Source organism: Scyliorhinus canicula, chromosome 10, assembly GCF_902713615.1.
Source record: "Scyliorhinus canicula chromosome 10, sScyCan1.1, whole genome shotgun sequence".
Classification (NCBI taxonomy): Eukaryota; Metazoa; Chordata; class Chondrichthyes; order Carcharhiniformes; family Scyliorhinidae; genus Scyliorhinus; species Scyliorhinus canicula.
The window spans coordinates 293,321-318,383 of NC_052155.1; the positions used below are offsets into that span (position 1 = coordinate 293,321).

The 25,063-nt window shown below is 54.8% G+C and overlaps 1 protein-coding gene across 1 annotated transcript in view; it reads right to left on the bottom strand.

Annotated features, from left to right (window-relative positions):
• Positions 1–25,063, bottom strand: part of scospondin (subcommissural organ spondin) — a 443,172-nt gene that overhangs the window by 259,892 nt on the left and 158,217 nt on the right. Inside the window, exon 23 of the mRNA XM_038810430.1 lies at positions 6,572–6,726. Coding sequence (XP_038666358.1) covers positions 6,572–6,726 — 155 coding nt within the window. The remainder of the gene's footprint in view (positions 1–6,571; positions 6,727–25,063) is intronic.

A 25,063-nucleotide genomic window follows, 5' to 3' on the forward strand; every position in this document is an offset into this window, starting at 1 on the left:
AAAGGAAGACAGGAATAACGTACCGGAAGTTCTGAGAAGCACAAGTTTCAGTGAGGAGCTGAAGGAAATGAGTATCAGTAAAGAAATGGTTTGGGGGACAGGCGGATAAATCTCCAAGGGCCGGATAATCTTCATCGAGATATATTAGTTGGTCCATTGGCGGTCATGTTTGATTTGGATCCGATTTATTGTCACGTGTACTGGGGTATAGTGAAAAGTATTGTTCTGCGTACAGTCCAGGCAGATCATCCCCTTCATGAAAAAACATAGGACATACAATAAATATACAATGTAAATACATAGACACCGGCATCGGGTGAAGCATACAGAGAGTAGTACTACTCAGTAGAGAAGATGTGCAGAGAGATCAGTTCAGTCCATAAGGGGGTCATTCAGGAGTCTGGTAACAGCGGGGAAGAAGCTGTTTTTGAATCTGTTCGTGCGTGTTCTCAGACTTTTGTATCTCCTGCCCGATGGAGGAAGTTGAAAGAATGAATAAGCCAGGTGGGAGGGGTCTTTGATTATGCTGCCCGCTTTCCCCAGACAGCGGGATGTGTAGAGAGAGTCAGCAGATGTGAGGCGGGTTTGTGTGATGGACTGGGCTGTGTTCACAACTCTCAGTACTAGACGACTTGTCCTGGCAAAGGGTGAGGGTCGGGTTCCTGAAATATATTGGCCATTCCTTCACTGTTGCTGGGGCAACATCCTGGAACTCCATCCCTCACAGCACAGTGGGTGTACCTACACCTGAGGGACTGCAGCCATTCAAGAAGACAACTCACCACCACCTTCTGAAGGGCAACTCGGGTTGGGCAATAAATGCTGGTCTAACCAGCGATGCCCACATCCCGTCAATTAATAATAACAAAAAACATTTTTTTTAAATGCAGACAGGGGTGTGTACGATACTTCGTTTCCTGAAGTCAATGACCAGTTCTTCAGTTTTGCTGACATTGAGAAAGAGATTATTATCTTTACACCTCTCCACTAGGTTCTCTATCTCCCTCCTGTACTCTGACTCATCGTTGTTCAAGATCCGACGGTAGTGCCGTCAAGAAACTTGTAGATGGAGTTGGAGCCAAGTTTTGCCACACAGTCGTGTGTGTATAAGGAGTGTCGGGGGCTGAGTACGCAGCCTTGCGGGGCCCGGGTATTGAGGAGGAGGTGTTGTTGTTTGTCCTTACTGATTGTGGTCTGTGGGTCAGGAAGTTGAGGATCCAGTTGCAGAGTGAGGAGCCAAGTCCTAGGTTTTGGAGCTTTGATATGAGCTTGACTGGATTAAGGTGTTGAAGGCAGAGCTGTAGCCAATAAATAGGAGTCTGATGTAGGAGTCCTTGTTGTCGAGATGCTCTAGGGATGAGTGTAGGGCCAGGGAGATGGCGTCTGCTGTGGACCGGCTGTGGCGGTATGTGAATTGCAGTCTATCTAGGTATTCTGGGAGTATGGAATTGATGTGCCACATGTCCAACCTCTCAAAGCACTTCATTACATTAGTCAACGGTTGATGATGATCTGGGGTGGCACAGTGGTTAGCACTGCTGCCCCACAGTGACAGGTTCAATTCCAGCCTCGGGTGACTGTCTGTGCGGCGTCTGCACGTTCTCCCCATGTCTGCGTGGGTTTCCTCCGGGTGCTCCGGTTTCCTCCCACAGTCCAAAGATGTGCAGGTTAGATGGATTGGCCATGCAACATTGGCCTTAGTGTCCAAAAGATTAGGTGGGGTTACTGGGTTACGGCGATAGGGTGGAGGTGTGGGCGTAAGTGGGGTGCTCTTTCCAAGAGCTGGTGCAGACTTGATGGGCCGAATGGCCTCCTTCGGCACTGTAGATTCTATGTCTGTGAACACATCTGCCAGCTGGTCCGCACAGGCTCTGAGTGCATGACCAGGGATCCCGTCCAGACCGATCGCTTTCCGAGGGCTCACTTTCAGGAAAGCTGACCTGACTTTGGAAGCTGTGATTGTGGGTATGGGTGTGTCCGAGGCTGCTGGGACATTTGGCGGTGGATTGTTGGTTGCCTGATCGAACCGAGCATAGAATGCATTGAGTTCATCGGGGAGGGGGGGGTGCGCTGTTGAAGCCTAGCCACGACCGACGAGAGTCCGTATCGTTAATCTGGGACATTAGCGTAGTCTGATATTCTCTCTCGGCATCTCGGATGACTTTGCGGAGTTTGCAACTGGATTTCTTGTATGAGTCAGGGTCGGCTGGCTTGAACGCCTCAGACCTGTCGTTCAGTAGGAGACAATCTCCCGATTAAACCATGGTTGGGGAACGTACGTACTGCTTTCTTTGGCACGCAGTCGTCCACACATTTGCTGATGAAGTCTGTGACGGTGGTGGCATACTCATTTAAGTTGGTTGCTGAGTTCTTAAATATGGACCAGTCCACTGTCTCTAAGCAGTCACGTGGGAGCTCATCGTCTCCTCGGACCAGCACTGCACAACCTTCTTAGCTGGATTCCAATCGAATGTTACAAAATTCTTTGGACTCCGGAATAGTTCCTGCAGATTGGAGGGTACCGAATGTAACCCCACTATTCAAAAAGGGAGGTAGAGGGAAAACAGGGAACTATAGACCAGTGAGCCTAACGTCGGCAGTAGGGAAATTGCTGGAGTCCATTATCAAGGATTTCACAGCATTTAGCAAAAGGGAAATCATGCTTGACAAATCTATTAGAATTCTTTGAGGATGTAACTAGTAGAGTTGAACTTTCAGAAGGCTTTCAACAAGGTTGCAGAGAGCAGATTAATATATAAAGTTAAAGGGTATGAGATTGTGGGTAGTGTCTTGAGATGGACAGAAAGCTGGTTAGCAGACAGGAAGCAGAGTTGGGATAAATGGGTCTTTTTCTGATTGGCAGGCAGTGACTAGTGGGGTACCGCAGGGATCTGTGCCAGGACCCTAACTGCTCACGTTATATATTAATGATTTGGACGAGGGAACTAAATGTATTTTCTCCAAATTTGCAGATGATACAAAGTTGGGTGGGAGGGTGAGCTGTGAGGAGGATGCAGAGATGTTTCAGTGTGATTTGGACAGGCTGAGTGAGTGGGTACATGCATGGCAGACACTGTATAATGTGGATAAATGTGCGGTTATCCACTTTGGTAACAAAAATAGGAAGGCAGATTATTATTGAATGGGTGTAAATTGAGAGAGGCGGATACTCAGCGAGACCTTGTTGTCCTCGTGCATCAGTCGCTGAAAGTAAGCGCGCAGGTACAGCCGGCAGTAAAGAAGGCAAATGGGATGTTGGCCTTCATAGCGAGAGGATTTGAGTATAGGGATAGAGATGTTTTACTGCAATTGTATCGGGCATTGGTGAGGCCACAGTTGGAATAAGGATTTCAGGGGGTTGAAAGCCATGTGATGTGTTGTGATTTACTAACAGCTGCAGAGTCTGTCTGAGGCAGCAGGTGTAAGGGCCAGGTTCGTGAGAAAAGAGTGATTTTTCACTGTTTCTGCCTGAACTGCTCTCGAGCTTCAAGACAGGCGTGACTAATGGTGTGGGGGGGTCTCTGACATGGGGTGGGGGTCTCTGACATGGGGTGGGAGGTCTCTGACATGGGTGGGGGTTTTGACATGGGGTGGGGGGTCTCTGACATGGGGTGGGGGGTCTCTGACATGGGGTGGGGGGTCTCTGACATGGGGTGGGGGGTCTCTGACATGGGGTGGGGGGTCTCTAACATGGGGTGGGGGGTCTCTAACATGGGGTGGGGGGTCTCTGACATGGGGTGGAGGGTCTCTGACATGGGGTGGGGGGTCTCTGACATGGGGTGGGGGGTCTCTGACATGGGGTGGGGGTCTCAGACATGGGGTGGGTGTCTCTGGCATGGGGTGCGGGTCTCTACATAGGGTGGGGGTCTCTACATAGGGTGGGGGTCTCTGACATGGGGTGGGGAGTCTCTGACATGGGGTGGGGGTCTCTGACATGGGGTGGGGGGTCTCTGACCTGGGGTGGGGGGTCTCTGACATGGGGTGGGGGGTCTCTGACATGGGGTGGGGGGTCTCTGACATGGGGTGGGGGGTCTCTGACATGGGGTGGGGGGGTCTCTGACATGGGGTGGGGGGGTCTCTGACATGGGGTGGGGGGTCTCTGACATGGGGTGGGGGGTCTCTGACATGGGGTGGGGGGTCTCTGACATGGGGTGGGGGGTCTCTGACATGGGGTGGGGGGTCTCTGACATGGGGTGGGGGTCTCAGACATGGGGTGGGTGTCTGGCATGGGGTGGGTGTCTCTGGCATGGGGTGGGGGTCTCTACATAGGGTGGGGGTCTCTACATAGGGTGGGGGGTCTCTGACATGGGGTGGGGGGGTCTCTGACATAGGGTGGGGGTCTCAGACATGGGGGTGGGGGGTCTCTGACATGGGGGTGGGGGGTCTCAGACATGGGGTGGGTGTCTCAGACATGGGGTGGGTGTCTCTGGCATGGGGTGGGTGTCTCTGGCATGGGGTGGGGGTCTCTACATAGGGTGGGGGGTCTCTGACATGGGGTGGGTGGGTGTCTCTGGCATGGGGTGGGGGTCTCTACATAGAACATAGAACAGTACAGCACAGAACAGGCCCTTCGGCCCTCAATGTTGTGCCGAGCCATGATCACCCTACTCAAACCCACGTATCCACCCTATACCCATAACCCAACAACCCCCCCCCCCCCCCTTAACCTTACTTTTATTAGGACACTACGGGCAATTTAGCATGGCCAATCCACCTAACCCGCACATCTTTGGACTGTGGGAGGAAACCGGAGCACCCGGAGGAAACCCACGCAGACACGGGGAGGACGTGCAGACTCCACACAGACAGTGACCCAGCCGGGAATCGAACCTGAGGTCTCTGACATGGGGTGGGGGGTGTCTCTGACATGGGGTGGGGGGTCTCTGACATGGGGTGGGGGTCTCTGACATGGGGGTGGGGGTCTCAGACATGGGGTGGGGGGTCTCTGACATGGGGGTGGGGGTCTCAGACATGGGGGTGGGGGTCTCTGACGTGGGGGTGGGGGTCTCTGACATAAGAACATAAGAACATAAGAAATAGGAGCAGGAGTAGGCCATCTGGCCCCTCGAGCCTGCTCCGCCATTCAATGAGATCATGGCTGATCTTTTGTGGACTCAGCTCCACTTTCCGGCCCGAACACCATAACCCTTAATCCCTTTATTCTTCAAAAAACTATCTATCTTTACCTTAAAAACATGTAATGAAGGAGCCTCAACTGCTTCACTGGGCAAGGAATTCCATAGATTCACAACCCTTTGGGTGAAGAAGTTCCTCCTAAACTCAGTTCTAAATCTACTTCCCCTTATTTTGAGGCTATGCCCCCTAGTTCTGCTGTCACCCGCCAGTGGAAACAACCTGCCTGCATCTATCCTATCTATTCCCTTCATAATTTTAAATGTTTCTATAAGATCCCCCCTCATCCTTCTAAATTCCAACGAGTACAGTCCCAGTCTACTCAACCTCTCCTCATAATCCAACCCCTTCAGCTCTGGGATTAACCTAGTGAATCTCCTCTGCACACCCTCCAGTGCCAGTACGTCCTTTCTCAAGTAAGGAGACCAAAACTGAACACAATACTCCAGGTGTGGCCGCACTAACACCTTATACAATTGCAACATAACCTCCCTAGACATGGGGGTGGGGGTCTCAGACATGGGGTGGGGGTCTCAGACATGGGGGTGGGGGTCTCTGACATGGGGTGGGGGGTGTCTCTGACATAGGGTGGGGGGTCTCTGACATGGGGTGGGGGTCTCTGACATGGGGTGGGGGTCTCAGACATGGGGGTGGGGGGTCTCTGACATGGGGTGGGGGTCTCTGACATGGGGTGGGGGGTCGCGGACATGGGGTGGGGGTCACTGACATGGGGTGGGGGTCTCTGACATGGGGGTGGGGGTCTCAGACATGGGGGTGGGGGTCTCTGACGTGGGGGTGGGGGTCTCAGACATGGGGTGGGGGTCTCAGACATGGGGGTGGGGGTCTCAGACATGGGGTGGGGGGGTCACAGACATGGGGTGGGGGTCACAGACATGGGGTGGGGGGTGTCTCTGACATGGGGTGGGGGGGTCTCAGACATGGGGGTGGGGGTCTCAGACATGGGGTGGGGGTCTCAGACATGGGGTGGGGGGTGTCTCTGACATGGGGTGGGGGGTCTGGTGGTGGGAGGGGGTCAGTTCAGCCTCATTTGCATGTGTTGTGAAGGGGAGGTGACCCAGAAATCCGCCTGGTGGAGAGGGGAGTGTGGGGCAAGAATGCTCCCACTTGTCAATGGAGGATTGGTGGGTGGGTGGGTGGGGGGGGGGGGGGGGGGGTGTGCATTGCGAGGGGAGGGGGCAGCTGTCAATCTTCCCTATTGGGCTGCCTGCATTAAATTGGGGCCTGATAGCGGGATTCAGATTGAAATCCCTTGTGATCTGGATGTATTTGCATGGGAAGCGATCTGATCGCGTGTGGGGAGCACTCCCAGTACCGATGCACACCGTGGTGATCCGCTCGGAGGGGGGGAACATCGCCCCCTAATGCAGAATCCAGCCCCTGACCATTTTGTGCGGATTGATTCTGGAACATTCTTTACCAGTTGCTGCATTGATGGTGCAGAGTTACTCCTGATGGGATCTCCTCCTGCAGCTCGGTACCATCGTCAATCAGGATCGTTGGAGTCACTGACGAATTAACGGAGTGATTCCGGAATAGCTGCAGAATATTCTCCTTCAGAAAACACGGGCATTCCTGGATGTAAAACAGGAGGTTTAAAAACATAAGAACAGGAGACCAGACATTGGCATAAATACAGCAGGGCAGACAGCGCAAATATCACAGAGAGCGCAGATCACAGAGAGCGCAGATCACAGAGAGCGCAGATCACAGAGAGCGCAGATCACAGAGAGCGCAGATCACAGAGAGCGCAGATCACAGACAGCGCAGATCACAGAGAGCGCAGATCACAGAGAGCACAGAGAGCGCAGATCACAGAGAGCGCAGATCAGAGAGAGCGCAGATCACAGAGAGTGCAGATCACAGAGAGCGCAGATCACAGAGAGCACAGATCAGAGAGCACAGATCACAGAGAGCGCAGATCACAGAGAGCGCAGATCACAGAGAGCACAGATCACAGAGAGCACAGAGCACAGAGAGCGCAGATCACAGAGAGCACAGATCACAGAGAGCACAGATCACAGAGAGCACAGATCACAGAGAGCACAGATCACAGAGAGCACAGAGCACAGAGAGCGCAGATCACAGAGAGCGCAGATCACAGAGAGCACAGATCACAGAGAGCACAGATCACAGAGAGTACAGATCACAGAGAGCACAGATCACAGAGAGTACAGATCACAGAGAGTACAGATCAGAGAGAGCACAGATCACAGAGAGCACAGATCACAGAGAGTACAGATCAGAGAGAGCACAGATCACAGAGAGTACAGAGAGCACAGATCACAGAGAGTACAGATCAGAGAGAGCACAGAGAGCACAGATCACAGAGCACAGAGAGCGCAGATCACAGAGAGCGCAGATCACAGAGAGCACAGATCACAGAGAGCACAGATCACAGAGAGCACAGAGAGCGCAGATCACAGAGAACGCAGATCAGAGAGAGCGCAGAGCACAGAGCACAGAGAGCACAGACAGCACAGATCAGAGAGAGCGCAGATCAGAGAGAGCGCAGATCACAGAGAGCACAGATCACAGAGAGCGCAGAGAGCGCAGATCACAGAGAGCGCAGATCAGAGAGAGCGCAGATCACAGAGAGTGCAGATCACAGAGAGCGCAGATCACAGAGAGCACAGATCACAGAGAGCACAGATCAGAGAGCACAGATCACAGAGAGCACAGATCACAGAGAGCGCAGATCACAGAGAGCACAGATCACAGAGAGCACAGAGCACAGAGAGCACAGATCACAGAGAGCACAGATCACAGAGAGCACAGATCACAGAGAGCACAGATCACAGAGAGCACAGAGCACAGAGAGCACAGATCACAGAGAGCGCAGATCACAGAGAGCACAGATCACAGAGAGCACAGATCACAGAGAGTACAGATCACAGAGAGCACAGATCACAGAGAGCACAGATCAGAGAGAGCACAGAGAGCGCAGATCACAGAGAGCACAGATCACAGAGAGCACAGATCACAGAGCACAGAGAGCACAGATCACAGAGAGCGCAGATCACAGAGAGCACAGATCACAGAGAGCACAGATCACAGAGAGTACAGATCACAGAGAGCACAGATCACAGAGAGCACAGATCAGAGAGAGCACAGAGAGCGCAGATCAGAGAGAGCACAGATCACAGAGAGCACAGATCACAGAGAGTACAGATCATAGAGAGTACAGATCAGAGAGAGCACAGATCACAGAGAGCACAGATCACAGAGTACAGATCAGAGAGAGCACAGATCACAGAGAGTACAGAGAGCACAGATCACAGAGAGTACAGATCAGAGAGAGCACAGAGAGCACAGATCACAGAGCACAGAGAGCGCAGATCACAGAGAGCGCAGATCACAGAGAGCACAGATCACAGAGAGCACAGATCACAGAGAGCACAGAGAGCGCAGATCACAGAGAACGCAGATCAGAGAGAGCGCAGAGCACAGAGCACAGAGAGCACAGACAGCACAGATCAGAGAGAGCGCAGATCAGAGAGAGCGCAGATCACAGAGAGCACAGATCACAGAGAGCGCAGAGAGCGCAGATCACAGAGAGCGCAGATCACAGAGAGCGCAGATCACAGAGAGCGCAGATCACAGAGAGCACATATCTCTCTGCTCCGACACCCAGATCCCTCTGCTCCGATACCCAGATCCCTCTGCTCCGATACCCAGATCCCTCTGCTCCGATACCCAGATCCCTCTGCTCCGATACCCAGATCCCTCTGCTCCTCACCCAGATCCCTCTGCTCCTCACCCAGATCCCTCTGCTGCGGCACCCAGATCCCTCTGCTCCGATACCCAGATCCCTCTGCTCCGATACCCAGATCCCTCTGCTCCGATACCCAGATCACTCTGCTCCGATACCCAGATCCCTCTGCTCCGATACCCATATCCCTCTGCTCCGATACCCAGATCCCTCTGCTCCGATACCCAGATCCCTCTGCTCCGATACCCAGATCCCTCTGCTCCGATACCCAGATCCCTCTGCTCCTCACCCAGATCCCTCTGCTCCGAATCCCAGATCCCTCTGCTCCTCACCCAGATCCCTCTGCTCCGATACCCAGATCCCTCTGCTCCTCACCCAGATCCCTCTGCTCCTCACCCAGATCCCTCTGCTCCGGCACCCAGATCCCTCTGCTCCGACACCCATATCCCTCTGCTCTGATACCCAGATCCCTCTGCTCCTCACCCAGATCCCTCTGCTCCTCACCCAGATCCCTCTGCTCCGGCACCCAGATCCCTCTGCTCCGATACCCAGATCCCTCTGCTCTGATACCCAGATCCCTCTGCTCCGATACCCAGATCCCTCTGCTCCGATACCCAGATCCCTCTGCTCCTCACCCAGATCCCTCTGCTCCTCACCCAGATCCCTCTGCTCCTCACCCAGATCCCTCTGCTCCTCACCCAGATCCCTCTGCTCCGGCACCCAGATCCCTCTGCTCCGGCAGCCAGATCCCTCTGCTCTGGCACCCAGATCCCTCTGCTCCTCACCCAGATCCCTCTGCTCCTCACCCAGATCCCTCTGCTCCGACACCCAGATCCCTCTGCTCCTCACCCAGATCCCTCTGCTCCGATACCCAGATCCCTCTGCTCCGGCACCCAGATCCCTCTGCTCCGATACCCAGATCCCTCTGCTCCTCACCCAGATCCCTCTGCTCCGCTACCCAGATCCCTCTGCTCCGATACCCAGATCCCTCTGCTCCTCACCCAGATCCCTTTGCTCTGATACCCAGATCCCTCTGCTCCGACACCCAGATTCCTCTGCTCCTCACCCAGATCCCTCTGCTCCGACACCCAGATCCCTCTGCTCCTCACCCAGATCCCTCTGCTCCTCACCCAGATCCCTCTGCTCCGATACCCAGATCCCTCTGCTCCGACACCCAGATCCCTCTGCTCCTCACCCAGATCCCTCTGCTCCTCACCCAGATCCCTCTGCTCCGATACCCAGATCCCTCTGCTCCGACACCCAGATCCCTCTGCTCCGGCACCCAGATCCCTCTGCTCCGATACCCAGATCCCTCTGCTCCGATACCCAGATCCCTCTGCTCCGATACCCAGATCCCTCTGCTCCTCACCCAGATCCCTCTGCTCCTCACCCAGATCCCTCTGCTCCTCACCCAGATCCCTCTGCTCCTCACCCAGATCCCTCTGCTCCTCACCCAGATCCCTCTGCTCCGGCACCCAGATCCCTCTGCTCCGGCACCCAGATCCGTCTGCTCCGATACCCAGATCCCTCTGCTCCGATACCCAGATCCCTCTGCTCCGATACCCAGATCCCTCTGCTCCGACACCCAGATCCCTCTGCTCCTCACCCAGATCCCTCTGCTCCGATACCCAGATCCCTCTGCTCCGATACCCAGATCCCTCTGCTCCGATACCCAGATCCCTCTGCTCCTCACCCAGATCCCTCTGCTCCTCACCCAGATCCCTCTGCTCCGATACCCAGATCCCTCTGCTCCGGCACCCAGATCCCTCTGCTCCGATACCCAGATCCCTCTGCTCCGGCACCCAGATCCCTCTGCTCCGATACCCAGATTCCTCTGCTCCGATACCCAGATCCCTCTGCTCCGATACCCAGATCTCTCTGCTCCGATACCCAGATCCCTCTGCTCCTCACCCAGATCCCTCTGCTCCTCACCCAGATCCCTCTGCTCCGCTACCCAGATCCCTCTGCTCCTCACCCAGATCCCTCTGCTCCTCACCCAGATCCCTCTGCTCCGATACCCAGATCCCCCTGCTCCGATACCCAGATCCCTCTGCTCCTCACCCAGATCCCTCTGCTCCGACACCCAGATCCCTCTGCTCCGACACCCAGATCCCTCTGCTCCGATACCCAGATTTCTCTGCTCCGATACCCAGATCCCTCTGCTCCTCACCCAGATCCCTCTGCTCCTCACCCAGATCCCTCTGCTCCGCTACCCAGATCCCTCTGCTCCTCACCCAGATCCCTCTGCTCCTCACCCAGATCCCTCTGCTCCGACACCCAGATCCCCCTGCTCCGACACCCAGATCCCCCTGCTCCGATACCCAGATCCCTCTGCTCCGATACCCAGATCCCTCTGCTCCGATACCCAGATCCCTCTGCTCCTCACCCAGATCCCTCTGCTCCTCACCCAGATCTCTCTGCTGCGGCACCCAGATCCCTCTGCTCCGATACCCAGATCCCTCTGCTCCTCACCCAGATCCCTCTGCTCCTCACCCAGATCTCTCTGCTGCGGCACCCAGATCCCTCTGCTCCGATACCCAGATCCCTCTGCTCCGATACCCAGATCCCTCTGCTCCGATACCCAGATCACTCTGCTCCGATACCCAGATCCCTCTGCTCCGATACCCATATCCCTCTGCTCCGATACCCAGATCCCTCTGCTCCGATACCCAGATCCCTCTGCTCCGATACCCAGATCCCTCTGCTCCGATACCCAGATCCCTCTGCTCCTCACCCAGATCCCTCTGCTCCGAATCCCAGATCCCTCTGCTCCTCACCCAGATCCCTCTGCTCCGATACCCAGATCCCTCTGCTCCTCACCCAGATCCCTCTGCTCCTCACCCAGATCCCTCTGCTCCGGCACCCAGATCCCTCTGCTCCGACACCCATATCCCTCTGCTCTGATACCCAGATCCCTCTGCTCCTCACCCAGATCCCTCTGCTCCTCACCCAGATCCCTCTGCTCCGGCACCCAGATCCCTCTGCTCCGATACCCAGATCCCTCTGCTCTGATACCCAGATCCCTCTGCTCCGATACCCAGATCCCTCTGCTCCGATACCCAGATCCCTCTGCTCCTCACCCAGATCCCTCTGCTCCTCACCCAGATCCCTCTGCTCCTCACCCAGATCCCTCTGCTCCTCACCCAGATCCCTCTGCTCCGGCACCCAGATCCCTCTGCTCTGGCACCCAGATCCCTCTGCTCCTCACCCAGATCCCTCTGCTCCTCACCCAGATCCCTCTGCTCCGACACCCAGATCCCTCTGCTCCTCACCCAGATCCCTCTGCTCCGATACCCAGATCCCTCTGCTCCGGCACCCAGATCCCTCTGCTCCGATACCCAGATCCCTCTGCTCCTCACCCAGATCCCTCTGCTCCGCTACCCAGATCCCTCTGCTCCGATACCCAGAGCCCTCTGCTCCTCACCCAGATCCCTTTGCTCTGATACCCAGATCCCTCTGCTCCGACACCCAGATTCCTCTGCTCCTCACCCAGATCCCTCTGCTCCGACACCCAGATCCCTCTGCTCCTCACCCAGATCCCTCTGCTCGTCACCCAGATCCCTCTGCTCCGATACCCAGATCCCTCTGCTCCGACACCCAGATCCCTCTGCTCCTCACCCAGATCCCTCTGCTCCTCACCCAGATCCCTCTGCTCCGATACCCAGATCCCTCTGCTCCGACACCCAGATCCCTCTGCTCCGGCACCCAGATCCCTCTGCTCCGATACCCAGATCCCTCTGCTCCGATACCCAGATCCCTCTGCTCCGATACCCAGATCCCTCTGCTCCTCACCCAGATCCCTCTGCTCCTCACCCAGATCCCTCTGCTCCTCACCCAGATCCCTCTGCTCCTCACCCAGATCCCTCTGCTCCTCACCCAGATCCCTCTGCTCCGGCACCCAGATCCCTCTGCTCCGGCACCCAGATCCGTCTGCTCCGATACCCAGATCCCTCTGCTCCGATACCCAGATCCCTCTGCTCCGACACCCAGATCCCTCTGCTCCTCACCCAGATCCCTCTGCTCCGATACCCAGATCCCTATGCTCCGATACCCAGATCCCTCTGCTCCGATACCCAGATCCCTCTGCTCCTCACCCAGATCCCTCTGCTCCTCACCCAGATCCCTCTGCTCCGATACCCAGATCCCTCTGCTCCGGCACCCAGATCCCTCTGCTCCGATACCCAGATCCCTCTGCTCCGGCACCCAGATCCCTCTGCTCCGATACCCAGATTCCTCTGCTCCGATACCCAGATCCCTCTGCTCCGATACCCAGATTTCTCTGCTCCGATACCCAGATCCCTCTGCTCCTCACCCAGATCCCTCTGCTCCTCACCCAGATCCCTCTGCTCCGCTACCCAGATCCCTCTGCTCCTCACCCAGATCCCTCTGCTCCTCACCCAGATCCCTCTGCTCCGATACCCAGATCCCCCTGCTCCGATACCCAGATCCCTCTGCTCCTCACCCAGATCCCTCTGCTCCGACACCCAGATCCCTCTGCTCCGACACCCAGATCCCTCTGCTCCGATACCCAGATTTCTCTGCTCCGATACCCAGATCCCTCTGCTCCTCACCCAGATCCCTCTGCTCCTCACCCAGATCCCTCTGCTCCGCTACCCAGATCCCTCTGCTCCTCACCCAGATCCCTCTGCTCCTCACCCAGATCCCTCTGCTCCGACACCCAGATCCCCCTGCTCCGACACCCAGATCCCCCTGCTCCGATACCCAGATCCCTCTGCTCCGATACCCAGATCCCTCTGCTCCGATACCCAGATCCCTCTGCTCCGGCACTTAGATCCCTCTGCTCCGATACCCAGATTCCTCTGCTCCGATACCCAGATCCCTCTGCTCCTCACCCAGATCCCTCTGCTCCAACACCCAGATCCCTCTGCTCCGATACCCAGATTCCTCTGCTCCGATACCCAGATCCCTCTGCTCCTCACCCAGATCCCTCTGCTCCGATACCCAGATCCCTCTGCTCCGGCACCCAGATCCCTCTGCTCCTCACCCAGATCCCTCTGCTCCGACACCCAGATCCCTCTGCTCCGATACCCAGATCCCTCTGCTCCGATACCCAGATTCCTCTGCTCCGATACCCAGATCCCTCTGCTCCTCACCCAGATCCCTCTGCTCCTCACCCAGATCCCTCTGCTCCGCTACCCAGATCCCTCTGCTCCTCACCCAGATCCCTCTGCTCCTCACCCAGATCCCTCTGCTCCGACACCCAGATCCCCCTGCTCCGACACCCAGATCCCCCTGCTCCGATACCCTGATCCCTCTGCTCCGATACCCAGATCCCTCTGCTCCGATACCCAGATCCCTCTGCTCCGGCACTTAGATCCCTCTGCTCCGATACCCAGATTCCTCTGCTCCGATACCCAGATCCCTCTGCTCCTCACCCAGATCCCTCTGCTCCGACACCCAGATCCCTCTGCTCCGATACCCAGATTCCTCTGCTCCGATACCCAGATCCCTCTGCTCCGATACCCAGATCCCTCTGCTCAACATTCTGATCCTGCCAACCCCCCCCCCCCCCCCCCCATATCCCTCGATCCCTTCAGCCCCATGAGCGATATCTAATTCCTTCTTGAAATTACATTCTGGCCTCAACTACTTTCTGTGGGAGTGCATTCCACAGATTCCCCGCTCTCTGGGTGAAGAAATTTCTCCTCCCCTCAGTCCTAAAGGTTTACTCCTTCTCCTCAAACACTGACCCCCTAGTTCTGGACTCCCCCACCATCGGGAACATTCTTTCTGAATCTACCCTGCCTAATCCTGTTAGACTTTTGTCAGTTTCTGTGAGAAATAAAAAGGAGTAACATGTTTGTCACGGTCGGGGATTTTCACTTTCCTAACATCGACTGGGACTGCCATAGTGGTAAGGGTTTAGATGGGGTGGAATTTGTTGAGTATGTTCAGGCTATTGCAGAAAATAAGGACGTATGGGATTGAAGGTGATTTAGCGGTTTGGATCAGTAATTGGCTAGCTGAAAGAAGACAGAGGGTGGTGGTTGATGGCAAATGTTCATCCTGGAGTTCAGTTACTAGTGGTGTACCGCAAGGATCTGTTTTGGGGCCACTGCTGTTTGTCATTTTTATAAATGACCTGGAAGAGGGTGTAGAAGGATGGGTTAGTAAATTTGCAGATGACACAAAGGTCGGTGGAGTTGTGGATAGTGCTGAAGGATGTTATAGGATACAGAGGGACATAGATAAGTTGCAGAGCTGGGCTGAGAGGTGGCAGATGGAGTTTAATGCGGAAAAGTGTGAGGTGGTTCACTTTGGAAGGAGTAACAGGAATGCAGAGTACTGGGCTAATGGCAAGATTCTTGGTAGTGTAGATGAACAGAGAGATCTCGGCATCCAGGTACATAAATCCCTGAAAGTTGCCACCCAGGTTAACATAGAACAGTACAGCACAGAACAGGCCCTTCGGCCCTCGATGTTGTGCCGAGCAATGCTCACCCTACTTAACCCACGTAACCCGTATACCCGTAACCCAACAATCCCCCCTTAACCTTACACTACGGGCAATTTAGCATGGTCAATCCACCTAACCCGCACATCTTTGGATTGTGGGAGGAAACCGGAGCACCCGGAGGAAACCCACGCACACACGGGGAGGACGTGCAGACTCCACACAGACAGTGACCCAGCCGGGAATCAAACCTGGGACCCTGGAGCTGTGAAGCATTGATGCTAACCACCATGCTACCGTTAATAGGGCTGTTAAGAAGGCATATGGTGTGCTAGCCTTTATCAGTAGGGAGATTGAGTTTCGGAGCCACAAGGTCATGCTGCAGCTGTACATAACCCTGGTGCGGCCGCTCCTGGAGTACTGCGTGCAGTTCTGGTCACCACATTATAGGAAGGATGTGGAAGCTTTGGAAAGGGTTCAGAGGAGATTTACTAGGATGTTGCCTGGTATGGAGGGAAGGTCTTACGAGGAAAGGCTCAGGGACTTGAGGTTGTTTTCGTTAGAGAGGAGAAGGCTGAGAGGTGACTTAATAGAGACGTATAAGATAGTCAGAGGGTTAGATAGGGTGGACAGTGAGAGTCTCTTTCCTCGGATGGTGATGACCAACACGAGGGGACATAGCTTTAAATTGAGGGGTGGTAGATATAGGACAGATGTCAGAGGCAGTTTCTTTACTCAGAGAGTAGTAGGGGTGTGGAACGCCCTGCCTGCAACAGTAGTAGACTCGCCAACTTTAAGGACATTTAAATGGTCACTGGATAGACATATGGATGAAAATGGAATAGTGTAGGTCAGATAGGCTTCAGATGGTTTCACAGGTCGGTGCAACATCGAGGGCCGAAGGGCCCATACTGCGCTGTAATGTTCTATGCCAGGGGTGGGCAAAAGTCATTATAAAAAATAAAAAAAATGTTTAAAAATTTTTGTTTTTTAATTTTTAATTTTTTTTTTAAGGTTAATGGGGGGGGGGGGTGCTGTTGGGTTACTTACTGGTATAGGGTGGATACATTGACTTGAGTAGGGTGATCATTGCTCGGCACAACGTCGAGGGCCGAAGGGCCTGTTCTGTGCTGTACTGTTCTATGTTCTATATGAGGCGCCCAGAATCATAATCGGGTGAAGTAATTATTTTACTTAATATACTATGCGGCCCTTTAAAATTGTGAATTTCTGAATGTGGCCCTTGCACGGAAAAGTTTGCCCACCCCTGTTCTATGGTCTATGTTCAGGAAAGTTTCCTCGGGCAGAATGTGGAGGGTCCTACTCGGGAAAGGGAAAAATGTGACCTTCTCTTTGGAAACAGGGCAGGGCACGTGACTGGGGTGATGGTGTGGACCACTTTGGGACCTGTGACCATCGTTCTATTAATTTTCAAATAGTTGTGGAAAGGGCCAAAACTGGACCACAGGGGCAAGTTCTAAATTGGGGCAAGACGAGCTTTGATAGAATTAGACAGGAGCTTGCAAAGCTGGATTGGAGGAGCTTGGTTCAGGGCAAAGGGGACCTCCGGCTAGTGGGAGGCCTTTAAAAATGAGATAACCAGAGTTCAGGATCGATGGTTCCTGTTAGGGTGAAGAGCAAGCCTGGAAGGAGGAGGGAACCCTGGATAACAAAACATATCGAGGTTTCAGCCAGGAAAAAGGAGGAGGCATTACTCAGGTGCAAGCAGCCGGAATCAAGAATTCCCTGGAGGGGATACAGCAGAGTACTCAAGCAGGAAATTAGCAGGACACAAAGCAGGCATGAGGTAGCTTTAGCCGAGAGGATTAAGGTGAATCCAAAGGGATTCTTTAAGTATATTAAAGTGAAAAGAATAACTCAAGAGAGAATAGGACCCTCAAGGACCAAAATGGACACATATGTGTGGAACCGCGGGAGATGGGCGAGGTTCTCAATGAATATTTCTCCTCTGTGTTTACCGTGGAGAAAGACATGAAGACTTGGGGACCTGGGAAGGTTAATGGCGATATATTGGGGGCAGCGCATTACAGTAGAGGAGGTGATGGACGTACGAAAATGTATCAAGGTGGATAAATCTCCTGGCTCTGACCGGGTGGGCAGCACGGTAGCACAGTGGTTAGCACTGCTGCTTCACAGCTCCAGGGACCCGGATTCTTTTCCGGCCTCGGGTCACTGTCTGTGCGGAGTCTGCACGTTCTCCCCGTGTCTGCGTGGGTTTCCTCCGGGTGCTCCGGTTTCCTCCCACAGTCCAAAGATGTGCAGGTTAAGTGGATTGGCCATGCTAAATTGTCCCTTAGTGTCCAAAAGGTTAGGTGGGTTACCTGGTTACGGGGATAGGGTGGAGGCGTGAGCTTAAGTAGGGTGCTCTTTCCAAGGGCCAGTGCAGACTCGATGGGTTGAATAGCCTCCTTCTGCACTGTAAATTCTATGACCAGGTACATCCACAAACACTGCGTGAGGCTAGAGAAGGAATTGCGGGAGCCCTGGCTGAGATATTTGCATCATCGTTGGCCACGGGTGAGGTACCAGAAGACTGGAGGGTAGCAAATGTTGTGTCCTTATTTAAGAAGGGCTGCAAAGAGAAACCTGTGAATTATGGACCGGGATGCCTAATATCTGTGGTGGGTAAGTTACTGGAGAGGATTCTGAGGGATATACAGGCATTTGGAAAGACAGGGTTTGATTCAGGATAGTCAGCATGGCTTTGTGCATGGGAGATCATGCCGTATAAATTTTTTTGATGAAGTGACTAGGAAGGTTAACGAGGGCAGGGTGGTAGACGTAGTCTATATGGACTTCAGTAAGGCCTTTGATAAAGTTCCACATGGTAGGCTGCTCTGGAAGGTGAGATCACAGGGAATCTAGGGAGAGGTGGCTGGATGGTCGGAAGCAGAGGGTAATGGTGGAAGGATGCTTGTTGGACTGGAGGCCTGCGACTCGTGGTGTGCCTCAGGGATCAGTGCTGGGCCCATTGCTGTTTGTTACCCATGTCAACGATTTGGATGAGAATGGACAAGGCATGATCAGTAAGTTTGCAAATGTCACTAAAATAGGTGGTATTGTAGACAGTGAGGAAGGCAATCGAAAATTGCAGCAGGATCTTAATCATCTGGCAAGTGGGCCGAGAAATGGCAAATGCAGTTCAATACAGATAAGTGTGAGGTGTTGCATTTTGGAAAGTCAAATCAAGGTAGGACTTTCACAGTGAATGATAGGATCTTAGGGTGTATCGTGGATCAGAGGGACCTTGGAGTTCAGGTGCACGGTTCTCGAAACATGGAATCACAGGGAGATAGGGCAGTGAAGAAGGATTTTGGCATCCTGGCCTTCATCAGCCAGGGCATTGAGTATAGAAGTTGGGAAGTTATGTTGCAGTTGTACAGGACGTTGGTGAGGTCACACCTGGAGTATTGTGGTCAGATTTGGTCGCTGTAGGAAAGATGTTATTAAACTGGAGAGAGTGCAGAAGGGATTTACAAGGATGTTGCCAGGACTCGAGGGCTGGGTTACAGGGACGGGACTGGTACAGGGAGGGATTGGACAGGGACTGAGTTACAGGGAGGGATTGGACAGGCTGGGACAGGGACTGAGTTACAGGGAGGGATTGGACAGGCTGGGACAGGGACTGAGTTACAGGGACGGATTGGACAGGCTGGGACACAGGGACTGAGTTACAGGGAGGGATTGGACAGGCTGGGACAGGGACTGAGTTACAGGGAGGGATTGGACAGGCTGGGACACAGGGACTGAGTTACAGGGAGGGATTGGACAGGCTGGGACACAGGGACTGAGTTACAGGGAGGGATTGGACAGGCTGGGACAGGGACTGAGTTACAGGGAGGGATTGGACAGGTTGGGACAGGGACTGAGTTACAGGGAGGGATTGGACAGGCTGGGACACAGGGACTGAGTTACAGGGAGGGATTGGACAGGCTGGGGCACAGGGACTGAGTTACAGGCAGGGATTGGACAGGCTGGGACAGGGACTGAGTTACAGGGACGGATTGGACAGGCTGGGACACAGGGACTGAGTTACAGGGAGGGATTGGACAGGCTGGGACACAGGGACTGAGTTACAGGGAGGGATTGGACAGGCTGGGACAGGGACTGAGTTACAGGGAGGGATTGGACAGGCTGGGACAGGGACTGAGTTACAGGGAGGGATTGGACAGGCTGGGACAGGGACTGAGTTACAGGGAGGGATTGGACAGACTGGGACAGGGACTGAGTTACAAGGAGGGATTGGACAGACTGGGTGTGGTGAATGTGATTCCCACCGGATTATAATCTGTATATAGATGTGTCAGTATTGTAAGTGCAGTTGCACTACCTGTCCTCCAGGGGGAGTAGCTCTGGGAATGCTCGAGTTGTACGGGGCTTCTCCCTTGGCTCTGCCCAGGACTCCTCCCCCGGAAGCTGCTGTATAAAGATCAGTGCCACATGGTCAGCCGGCCAGTTCACCGAAAGTTCAATGGCTAATAGGCTGGCTCTGTTGTGAGTATATTAAAACCGCTATTCTAATCGTACAAGCACGTGTCCGTAGAATTGTTGGTTCCAACAATTTAATATACTCAGGAAACAGTCGAAGAAATCATGGAAGCAGCCCTCAAGCCCGGACGCCTAGAACTCGACCCAGAGGATGCAGAGGCTAAGGAAATTTTTTCCCACTGGCTGAGATGTTTTAAAGCTTACCTGGCAGAAGCCAGCACCGCTGGAACAACGGAGGAACAAAAACTCAGCCTACTGCACGCGAGGGTAAGCCACAGAATCTCCACACAGCTAAATCCGGCCGGTTCTTACACCGCAGCGCTGGCAATATTGGACAAAATGTACGTTAGGCCCATTAACGAGGTTTATGCACGCCACGTGTTTACGACTCGCCGTCAGCGGCCTACAGAAACGCTAACCGAGTTTATAAGGGAATTGAACAATCTTCTAATGACTGTAATTATCAAGCCGTTACCGCGGCTGAACATAGGGAGCTTGCTGTGCGGGACGTTTTCGTGGCGGGCCTTAGGTCTAACTATGTGCGCCAAAGACTGCTAGAAAAGGGGGCCCAGGACTTGGATACTACTGTGGAGGCTGCTACCACTATGGAAGTTTCCTTCCGCAGCCTCACCTCGTTTCCCGCGGACCCCGCGACCTCATCGTGGACCCCCGACCAACAGTCCCCCCAAGCCTGTGCCGCACGGCCCCCCAGCTACCGCGCTGCCAAAGCCAGTCACTCTGCTGCCCCAGCCAGTTACTCTGCTGCCCCAGCCAGTTACCCTGCTGCCCCAGCCAGTTACTCTGCTGCCCCAGCCAGTTACTCTGCTGCCCCAGCCAGCTACTCGGCTGCCCCAGCCAGTTACTCTGCTGCCCCAGCCAGTTACTCTGCTGCCCCAGCCAGTTACTCTGCTGCCCCAGCCAGTTACCCTGCTGCCCCAGCCAGTTACTCTGCTGCCCCAGCCAGTTACTCTGCTGCTCCAGCCAGTTACTCGGCTGCCCCAGCCAGTTACTCTGCTGCCCCAGCCAGTTACTCTGCTGCCCCAGCCAGTTACTCTGCTGCCCCAGCCAGCTACTCGGCTGCCCCAGCCTGCCATTTCTGTGGCCAAAGCCAGCACCCACGGCTGCACTGCCCGGCCCGTAACGCGACCTGCAGCAGCTGCGGGCGAAAAGGACACTATGCCAGGGTGTGTCTGGCGAAGAAAGCCCCAGCCTCTAACCCTCCCACGGCTCAAAGCACTCGTTCCCTGAATTCACAGGCCTGCAGGCCCCGAAATGCTGCAGCCTGTATGCCGACTCCGCCCTCACCCGACATGTGCGACTCATGGGGGCGGCCATCTTGGCAATCCTCCTCCATGCGGCCGGCCATGTGCGACTCATGGGGGCAGCCATCTTGGGATCCATCCCCTTCAAACTCTGAAACTCACCTCGACGACTACGAACTCAGAGGGCAGTCATCACGGGGCCACTCCAGCACAGCTGATCGAGCCGCCGACTCAGCGCAGTCACCCTGGATCAATCCCGCCCCAAGCACCTACGAAGTTCGATGGCGGAGGTCCAGATCAACGGGTACAGCACGCCATGCTTCTTTGACTCCGGGAGCACCAAGAGCTTTATACATCCAGAGCTGGTAAGACGCTGTTCGCTTTCTATTTTTCCGGTGAGCCAAACTATCGCCCTCGCTTCGGGCTCCCACTCAGTCCAAATCCAAGGACGCACCGTTGCTACGCTCACAATTCGAGGCGCTAGTTATTCTAAATTTAAACTTTATGTCCTGCCCGATCTCTGCGCGCCACTCTTATTAGGCCTGGATTTCCAGTGCAACCTCAAGAGCCTCACCCTCAGCTTCGGCGGGCCCCTGCCCCCACTCACTATCTGCAGCCTAACCACACTGCGCATCTCCCCCCCTCCGCTCTTCGCCAATCTCACTCCAGATTGCAAGCCAGTAGCTACTCGCAGCAGGCGATACAGCCTACAGGATAGGGTCTTTATCCGATCGGAGGTCCGACGGCTGCTCAGTGAGGGGATCATAGAGGCCAGTAACAGTCCCTGGAGAGCTCAGGTGAGTGGTCGTCAAGACCGGGAAAAAATTTTGCATGGTCGTCGACTATAGCCAGACCATAAATCGCTTTATGCTCCTAGACGCGTACCCCCTCTCCAGAATTGCAGACATGGTTAATCAGATCGCCCAATATCGGCTATTTTCCATGGTGGATCTGAAGTCTGCATACCACCAGCTCCCAATCCACCCGGAGGACCGCCACTACACGGCGTTCGAGGCCGATGGCCGCCTCTTCCATTTCCTCCGGGTTCCCTTCGGCGTCACTAATGGGGTCTCGGTGTTCCAACGAGCAATGGACCGAATGGTAGACCAGTACGGGCTGCGGGCCACGTTTCCGTACTTGGATAACGTCACCATCTGTGGCTATGACCAGCAGGACCACGACGCCAACCTCCACTGTTTTCTCCAAATGGCACAGAAATTAAATCTCACATATAGCAAGGAGAAATGCGTTTTCCGCACAAACAGACTGGCCATCCTCGGCTACGTCGTGGAGAACGGAGTCCTGGACCCAGACCCGGACCGCATGCGCCCCCTCTTAGAACTCCCCCTCCCTCATTGCCCCAAGGCCCTCAAATGGTGCTTGGGGTTCTTCTCATACTACGCCCAGTGGGTCCCTCAATGTGCGGACAAAGCCCGCCCACTCTTTAAGGCCACACGATTTCCCCTGTCAGCTGAGGCGCGCCAGGCCTTCAGCTGCATCAAGGAGGACATCGCCAAAGCAGCCATGCGGGCGGTGGATGAATCCACTCCCTTTCAGGTTGAGAGCGACGCCTCAGAGGTAGCTCTAGCAGCCACTTTAAACCAAGCAGGGTGGCCCGCTGCATTTTTCTCCCGTACCCTATCCGCTTCAGAACTCCGACACTCCTCAGTCGAGAAGGAAGCACAAGCCATCATGGAGACTGTTCATCACTGGAGGCACTACCTCGCAGGTAGGAGGTTCACCCTCATCACCAACCAACGATCGGTTGCCTTTATGTTTGACAACTCGCAAAGGGGCAAAATAAAAAATGATAAAATCCCTCGGTGGAGGATTGAACTCTCCACCTATAGTTATGATATTAAATATCGACCGGGGAAGCTCAACGAGCCCTCGGATGCCCTATTCCGCGGGACATGCGCCAGCGCGCAGATCAGCCGTCTGAAAGCCATCCACGTTGATCTCTGCCATCCAGGGGTCACCCGGCTCGCCCACTACATCAGAGCCGAAACCTGCCTTTCTCCAACAAGGAGGTAAAAGCGGTCACCAGGGACTGCCCGATCTGTGCAGAGTGCAAACCGCACTTCTATAGACCAGACAGGGCCCACCTGGTCAAGGCTTCTAGGCCCTTTGAACGCCTTGCGATCGATTTCAAAGGGCCACTCCCCTCCACTAACAAGAACATTTATTTCCTCAACATCATCGACGAGTTCTCCCGTTTTCCATTCGCTATCCCGTGCCCTGATATGACCTCCCACACAGTCATTAGGGCCCTGCATGGTGTCTTCACCCTGTTCGGTTTCCCCAGCTACGTGCACAGCGACCGGGGTTCGTCCTTTATGAGCGACGAGCTGCGTCAGTACCTGCTCGACAAGGGCATCGCCTCGAGCAGGACTACCAGCTACAACCCCAGGGGGAACGGGCAGGTGGAGAGGGAGAACGCGACGGTCTGGAAGACCGTCCTACTGACCCTCCGGTCTAGAAAGCTCCAAGTCTCCCAATGGCAAGAAGTCCTCCCAGAAGTCCTCTACGCAATCAGATCCCTCCTCTGTACAGCTACAAATCAAACCCCTCACGAACAACTCTTCATTTTCTCTAGGGTCACTACCACGGGAGTCTCACTTCCGGCGTGGCTGAGGACACCAGGCCCGGTCCTCCTGAGGAAGCACGTCAGGGGGCACAAAACCGACCCCCTTGTTGAAAAGGTGCACCTCCTCCATTCCAACCCCCAGTACGCATTCGTGGAGTTCCCGGACGATCGCCAGGACACCGTATCCCTTCGGGACCTGGCACCCGCTGGATCCAGCCCCCCCCTACCCCCGCTGAGGAACCCCTTACCCCGTTCCCTATGCTGCCGCCCCTAGTGCCCCCGATTCCGCAAGCTCACCCCACCGGTTCCACGTGCCAGCACCAGCCCGCCCCCAGTCTCCGGTCGAGCCAGAGGTGTATAAAGTTCGGACGAGACCCGCCCCGGAGTCTGCCATCGTACCCCAGCTCTCAACACCCACCCAGCCACCGCAAGAGGCTGCAACCCCGGTGGTCCGCAGATCGAAAAGAACAATTCATCCACCGGACAGACTAACTCTGTGAGCCACCACCCCCGCTGGACTCAATTTATTTCACAGGGGATGAATGTGGTGAATGTGATTCACACCGGATTATAATCTTGTGTCTGTATTGTAAGTGCAGTTGCACTACCTGTCCTCCAGGGGAGTAGCTCTGGGAATGCTCGAGTTGTACGGGGCTTCTTCCTTGGCTCTGCCCAGGACTCCTCCCCCGGAAGCTGCTGTATAAAGATCAGTGCCACATGGTCAGCCGGCTAGTTCACCGAAAGTTCAATGGCTAATAGGCTGGCTCTGTTGTGAGTACATTAAAACCGCTATTCTAATCCTACAAGCACATGTCCGTAGAAATGTTGGTTCCAACACTGGGACAGGGACTGAGTTACAGGGAGGGACTGGACAGGCTGGGACACAGGGACTGAGTTACAGGGAGGGATTGGACAGGTTGGGACAGGGACTGAGTTATAGGGAGGGATTGGACAGGCTGGGACACAGGGACTGAGTTACAGGGAGGGATTGGACAGGCTGGGACACAGGGACTGAGTAACAGGGAGGGATTGGACAGGCTGGGACACAGGGACTGAGTTACAGGGAGGGATGGGACAGGCTGGGACACAGGGACTGAGTTACAGGGAGGGATTGGACAGGCTGGGACACAGGGACTGAGTTACAGGGAGGGATTGGACAGGCTGGGACAGGGACTGAGTTACAGGGAGGGATTGGACAGGCTGGGACACAGGGACTGAGTTACAGGGAGGGATTGGACAGGCTGGGACACAGGGACTGAGTTACAGGGAGGGATTGGACAGGCTGGGACAGGGACTGAGTTACAGGGAGGGATTGGACAGGCTGGGACACAGGGACTGAGTTACAGGGAGGGATTGGACAGGCTGGGACAGGGACTGAGTTACAGGGAGGGATTGGACAGACTGGGACACAGGGACTGAGTTACAGG